This window comes from Podarcis tiliguerta (assembly GCF_965153285.1).
Source record: "Podarcis tiliguerta genome assembly, chromosome: 8".
Lineage (NCBI taxonomy): Eukaryota > Metazoa > Chordata > Lepidosauria > Squamata > Lacertidae > Podarcis > Podarcis tiliguerta.
In genome coordinates, this window is record NC_139541.1 from 80,973,000 (window position 1) to 80,980,288 (window position 7,289).

The 7,289-nt window shown below is 50.7% G+C and overlaps 1 protein-coding gene across 1 annotated transcript in view; it reads left to right on the forward strand.

Moving 5' to 3' along the window:
- The window catches only part of LOC310684663 (ADP-ribosylation factor 6-like), a 14,969-nt gene extending 10,751 nt beyond the window's left edge, over nucleotides 1-4,218 (forward strand). The window contains exon 2 of the mRNA XM_083456113.1: nucleotides 1-4,218. This exon is cut by the window's left edge and continues 691 nt beyond it. Coding sequence (XP_083312239.1) covers nucleotides 1-43 — 43 coding nt within the window. The 3' untranslated portion in view covers nucleotides 44-4,218.
- Nucleotides 4,219-7,289: the final 3,071 nt, after the last annotated feature.

A 7,289-nucleotide genomic window follows, 5' to 3' on the forward strand; every position in this document is an offset into this window, starting at 1 on the left:
GACTTTTAGCCCCAACCCTATATACGAAAGCTATGTCCCCTAGGTTTGCACCCCTTCATTCTTTCTCTCTCTGCCCCCCAACTCCTGTGGTTCTCCACCCTGTGGTGTCCTCAGCCTGAAAGCTGAGCTGCCTTGTGGGCAGAGCTTGGCGAGGTTGCCCATGCCATAATGGCAGTATGTTTGGGTAGGTGGGCACCTTGTTGAGAGCGAAGGATGGATTCTGGTCTCGTTGCTTAGCGTTCCTGCCTTCCGCAAGCCTTGGGTTCAAGGGCCGCAAGTGGACAGACTCCCCTTGGCTCATTTTTGCAGGGTGGGTAGGTGGGCACGGGAGAGAGACACTCCCCCACCCCGAGACGAGGCGTGTTCAAGTCCTGGTGCCATCCTCTGCAGCCGATGGAGGTTCACATTCCGGAATGCCTCGCTTGCTGCAGGCTGCACCCTGTCCTTACTTTGCTGGGAACACCCGTCTCTCTTTCCCTGCCTCTCCCCTCTCTCTCTTGACCTGCTCAACCTGCCGGGGTTGCCTGCTTGGTGTAGGCAAGGATGTGCGAGGCCAACGCCGGCCGAACCAGTTCCCCCACCGCAAGGTGGGTGGAATTGAAGGAACCATTAATCAGAGCTGAGGCTGGCTCCCTCTCGCCGGAGCCTAGATCTTCCTGACGGAGGCAGCTGGAGCTTCCCTCCACTTTTTCAGCAAGGGACAGGTGGATTTTTTTTGGGGGGGGGGGTTACAGATCTGGACAGCTTCCTGGGCTTTCCACTTGACTTTGGGTTGGGGAGTTCCTGGCTTCCAACCTGGCCTGATTTCTACCCGGACTGAATTGATCTGGGTCTGTTTTGCTCCTCTGCCCTGTTCCGATGCCATCCTTCTGCAAAACTTGTTTACCCAAACAGGGAATCGCCTACGGCACCCCCTTCTCTCTTTTCCCATCTCTGGGCCACAGCCTTGGCTAAAGACCTGCCTTGCCAAGTTTCCCATCCTAGAGAAAGGACCATTGGGCCCAGTATTTGACAACCTGGTGCCCTCCCTGTCTTTTGGACCACCACTCCAAGCATCCCCTGCATTTGGGGGGTGCCAGGTACGCAAGGCTGATTTAACTCAGCTTCAGCGGTGGTTGAGACCGTCTTCCAGCTGTTGGGAACTCCGTGTTCATTACCGGCGTGTGTTTGTGTGTGTGTGTGTTCGATGTGAGAAACGTGCTCCACCGGTTGTTTTCCAGGTGTGTGCGGATTCTCCTCGCTTCCTAATCTTACCGACAAAGTTGGTGGAATTTTGGGTCCGTTGCAGCTTAAACTAAGCGCAGGATCCGAGGCACAGAACAAAGAAGAGGCTTCTTTTCAGGGACCATGAATCACTTTGCCCTGATTTCACACTTCTGCTGTAACTCGAGATCGCATTTCCCTTTATTTCCCACCCCCCTTTGCATTTGAGGCCGATTCTTAAGAAGCAGTGACCAATTTGGGGCGGAATCTCTCTTTGTCATCCCTTGATTCATCCTGGGCAGGGAGGACTCGCAAATGGCCCCGCCCTTCCAAATTGCTAGCTTTTGAACTTGAAATGGATTCGTCCGCTGTCACCACCCCACCCACCCAGCAAAATGGGTCTACTCAGGTAGTCGGGCATTTCCCCCTTCCTGCCCAGGATCACAATGGGGGGAGATCTCAGTTTAACTTTGCAAACTTCTTGCTTGAATGCCTTCCTGGGTGAGAAACCTCCCCTCTCTTTGACACAAGATCCGGTTAGTTTTTCCCGATTTCCTTTCACCCCCTGAACTAACAGGTGAGGACCGTGTGTGTGTATGTCACAGGGGCAGATTCTCGGTGTGAATGGTTTTTTGGCGCTGCAGCGGGAAGAAAGCTTTCTTCTCTCGTCCCCCATGAAAAAGAGGCAGCCGTTGCATGGCCACATGGCTCAGGCCTTGATTTTTCTGGTACCCCTTGTTTCGATGCGCACAGGGGTCCCTAACTGCATCTTAAGGTAGATTTTTATCTTTGCTTATTGCACGGATCGGGAGCCTGTTCCTCTGTGCTTTGGGGAGAAAGGAAACGGCTCGTTTTCTGGAAAACACCAGCTCGTGGTGGTGGAATTGTACGGAAGGTACCAAGCGATCCGGGTAGGGTTCTTCCGCACACCCACCCCTCCCTGGGACCTATCGTGCCTCGTGTGCCTGCTGTCCCCACAGAGAAGTCATGCCCGCTGTCCTTTGCGCCATGTTCCCACACCGCAGCCTGCTCTGCTTGGGCGTGATCTTTTTTGAGCAAGCGTGACTCATAACTCCCACAAGGAGTGTTCGTTCTCCTTTCAACCCCCCCCCCTTTCAATAGGGGGAGGGAGCGGTTCTGCACAGCTCAGCGAGCTCTTAACGCACATCTGCAGCAAACTCTTCGCCCCTCCTTGCCAGCCTTAGAGCGGCAACCACATCTCGCCTGCTTGGCCCCCTCCCGAATTGAACCTGCGGCGGCGACGGGATGTGTGCCTCTTCCCCCCCTCCAAAAAAAACCCCTTGCACCCAGGACCAAAAGACTGGTGTGGGACTTGGATGCAGAACTCTGTGCCTGAATTTCATGGTGGCAATATTTTGTGCAAATGCACCTCTCTGCCCCTACCCTACAGAAGTTTTGACGCTGTTTTTTGTGCCTGTTAAAACCCTTGATTTTTGCTCAGATCCCTGAATAGTGGGGATTATTATTTTTTTGGAGGGAGGGGGTGACCAGGTGTGTTCCCCCTTCCGCTCCAGATGGCAATCTTTCTTTTCTCCCCCAAATAAGCTGCATTTAACCACGGTTAGAAACGGCGCTTGAAAAGTACGCTTTGAAAGTATTTCGCGGGGTGGGAGGTTTTAACTCTTTAACATTCCTGCGCTGTATGTCCCCCCCCCCCCTTGCTTCCAAAATCACTCGTCACCCGATCGCACCATACACTTCTCTTCCCGCCCCCAATCTTGCTGACATTCCAACGGATCTGCTTTGCTTTTTGGGGGGGGGGTGGGATCCGCCAGTCAGATTCCCGGGCGATCGCGTCGGAACGAGACAGAATTTAAAAGTCAGGTGACCGCCATCTGGTTAGGCGTTCCGAGATAATCCAATTCCGCTGGCACGAAACGTGTGTGTGACCGCGGACGTCATCGGGAATTTGTGTGATGGGAATTCAGGCTTGGGGGGCGGGGGGCGGGAATAAAACCTCTGGTCTCTTTCTCTCTCCCAGATATCTTCTACCTCCCTTTCATTTCTTGCAAGTAAAATGTTGCTTTCGATTGTTTCCCCCACGTTTTTTTTGAGGGGGAGGAGGCTGTGTGCTTTACCTTGCAAAGAAATAGGTGGAAAGACATCATTGTTTGCCCCCCCCCAACCTTATTATGAAAAATAACCCACCTTAAACAAAGCTTTTCAAGCCGCGACACCTGGGTAGGGTGAATGTGTCAGCCAGTTCTCTGCGGATTCTAGGGCACAGATGGCTGCAAATTTAAGCTGGAAGGCAGTGGTTAATTCGGGTGGACCGGGCCTTAATTTGCTGGCGAAGATCTGAGATCTTAGCCACTAGGATACGTGGTATTAATGCACTTCTGTTATCCTGACTTAGAAAGTTCTGTGTGATATAAGAAGGCACTTAATTTCCCACCCCCTTGTTCTCTCACTGCCTACCTAGTTTTTGTGTTTTGTGGGGGGTTTTTTGCCTGTTGTAGTCACATTAAAATAATTCCCAGCTCACGCACAACGGAGGCACGGAGGTGCTCTATTTCTTGCGGGTGGGAGGGAACGATGTGCGTGAATATATCTGGGAGGGTTTCTGCGATGTCAATAAGGGCTTCTCAGTTCCTGAACGGAAGAACAAGGTACTTTTTGTAATCAAAACTGCAGCTGTCTTAACTGGAATACATTGGGTTTGTCTTTTGGGTCTTCTTGGTTCCCTCCTCTACCCCCACCCCCACCCCCGCAAAAAATTATGTTTTCTTTCTTCCCCCTGACTAGCAAAATGAGGGGTGTGTTTATCAGATGCTGATCTGCATATGCAAATGTACTGTACATTTAACGCTGGAATTTCTTTTGGAATCTTTTCTTTCAGGTTGGGGGAAATTCAGACGTGTCTTGTGGTTATGGGTTCCCGGGGTGGGGGAACACCCTAATCTTTACAAACAAGGGCTCACTTCAGTGAACTGTTTTTAAAAAAATAAAATAAAAATAAAAATAAATGATTTTTCTTTCTAGCCTTCATGAAAATTGTGTGATTTTTCCTTATTTAAAACAAAAAAACCAGAGAAAAAAATTCCAACTTCATTGAGGTTCGTCTTATCAGCCTTACAGATAAGCCTTCAAGTCTTACGCTGGCCCACTTGCCTACAAGTGTCTGTGATAAAAGGTAAAGAGACCCCTGACCATTAGGTCCAGTAGCGGACGACTCTGGGGTTGCGGCGCTTATCTCGCTTTATTGGCCGAGGGAGCTGGCGTACAGCTTCCGGGTCATGTGGCCAGCATGACTAAGCCGCTTCTGGCGAACCAGAGCAGAGCACGGAAATGCCGTTTACCTTCCCACCGGAGCGGTACCTATTTATCTACTTGCACTTTGACGTGCTTTCGAACTGCAAGGTTGGCAGGAGCAGGGACCGAGCAACGGGAGCTCACCCCGCCGCAGGGATTCGAACCGCCAACCTTCTGATCGGCAAGTCCTAGGCTCTGTGATTTAACCCACAGCACCACCTGCATCCAAATTAAGACTTGGGGGGCACACTTGCCTGCTGGTCGCCTAGAGACTCTTCCAACTCTCCACAGGCGACCAGGTGAGTAGCAAATACAAGGCTGTGGCTTATGTTTGTAATTCAAAAGTGGTTATTTTCTTCAAGCGCAACACCTCCTGTAGTGTCTTTTCCTTCTTTGTCTCTTAACAGCCGTGCGGCAGGCAGACATTCACCAGGTCCATTTTTCTTGGCTGTGGAAATTCAGTGTACAGTGGTACCTCTGGTTGCGAATGGGATCCGTTCCGGAGGCCTGTTTGCAACATGAAAAGAGCGCACCCCGCAGCGACGCGTCTACGCACGCACGGGTAGCGATTCGCCACTTCTGCACATGCGCGTTACGTCATTTTGTGCTGCTGCGCATGCGCGAGCGGCGAAACCCGAAAGTAACCCTTTCCAGTACTTCCGGATTGCCAGGGGACGTAACCTGAAAGAACGTACAGTGGTACCTCGGGTTACAGACGCTTCAGGTTACATACGCTTCAGGTTACAGACTCCGCTAACCCAGAAATAGAACCTCGGGTTAAGAACTTTGCTTCAGGATGAGAACAGAAATTGTGCTCTGGTGGCGCGGCGTCAGCGGGAGGCCCCCTTAGCTACTTAACCCGAAGTACCACTGTAACATGAAGCGGACCTAACATGAGGCATGACTGTAATCGAAAAGCTCCACTTAAGTGGATCCCAGCTTCGTTTACATATGGCAGGGGCCGTCACTTCATTACCCCTTCAACTTTCCCCTTGAGATGGTTAATTCTATGCACCCAGCTCCTCCCTCAAAGCAGCAGACGGGACGTACAGGAGACTCTGCAGGGCTGTTGTGCTACGCAGCTATTTAGCCCAGCGACTGGCATCTTGATCACAGTGGAGGGTCTAGGCCTCAGAAGCGAGGGGGCGGGGAGACCCCGCAGAACCCGCCAGATATCATAGAATTTCGAACTGGAAGGGACCCCATGGGTTATCTAGCCCAGGGGTCAGCAAACTTTTTCGGCAGGGGGCCAGTCCACTGTCCCTCAGACCTTGTGGGGAGCCAGATTATATTTTGGAGGAAAAAATGAACGAATTCCTATGCCCCACAAATAACCCAGAGATGCATTTTAAATAAAAGCACACATTCTGATTGTAAACAGAGTAGATAAGATAAGATAAGGATTTATACAATTTTACAGTATGCAGAGAATATGTGTTGAGAAATCGGAGAGAGTAGCTGAGGGAAGTATCAGGGGAGAGGGAGGGTTTGATGGGGAGGAAAGGGGGGGAAATAATGAATATGATACCTTTTGATATTTTGATATGTTGAAATTGTTAATAAAAAAAACCTCAAAAACAAATAAAAGCACACATTCTACTCATGTAAAAACACCAGGCAGGCCCCACAAATAACCCGGAGGTGCATTTTAAATAAAAGCACACATTCTACTCGTGTAAAAACAAGCTGATTCCTGGACCGTCTGCGGGCCGGATTTAGAAGGTGATTGGGCCGGATCTGGCCCCCGGGCCTTAGTTTGCCTGCCCACGTTCTAGTCAACCCCCTACAATGCAGAAATTTGCTAAAGCATGACAGAAGGCTGTCCAGACTCTGTTTTAAAACCTCCAAAGAAGGAGAAGTGTTGGTCTGCAATGTCCACCAGCCTTAGAGAGCATGGCCAATGGCTGGGGGTTGATGGGAACCGTAGTCCAAGTCATCTCTGTCCCCGTGGAATTACGGGCCACAGACTGCCCATCAAATTCACTCCTCTCCTCTCTCTTGGCTGCTCTGTGTTTTCCTTTTACAGTGGTACCCCGCAAAACGAATGCCTCGCAAGACGGAAAACCCGCTAGACGAAAGGGTTTTCCGTTTTTCAATGCGCTTCGCAGGACGAATTTCCCTATGGGCTTGCTTCGCAAGACAAAAATGTCTTGCGAGTCTTCAGATTTTTTTTCGCTCCCCACCTCCTTTTTCTAAGCCGCTAAACCGCTAATAGCCTTTTAGCAGCTAATCCGCTAATCCCTTAAGCCTTTAATAGCCGCTAATAGCGCTAATCCGCTAAGCCGCTAATAGGGTTGCTTCGCAAGACGAAAAAACCGCTAGACGAAGAGACTCGCAGAACGAATTAATTTCGTCTTGCGAGGCACCACTGTATTCACCTTTTCTCCCCATTTCAGCCTTGACAGGGCCTCCTGATGGCAAGACTACAACTCCCATCATCCACCTGCTGTGGCTGATGGGAGTTGTATCTGACAACACCTGCAAGGCTACGGGTTCTGCCCTCCCTGACTTAAGCCCTACAGGAAGCTCGGGAGCCCTTGGCCTTCCAGGTGCTCCTGAACTACAACTCCCCTCATCGCTGGCCATTGGCCAGGCTTGCTGGGGCTGATGGGAGTTGTAGTCCTGCAACATCTGGAGGGCCAAAAGTCCTCTAGGCTGGAACCTCCCCTGTTAATTCTGATTTTCCCATTTCGTGCCAGTTTCGGAACATAGCAACGGGACCAGGGAATGCCTGTTTTCCTGAAAGCTTTCTTTTTCGCTCCTCATTTGAACTACTAAGGTGCCGTTTTAAATGGTTACGGCTTCCCGCAAAG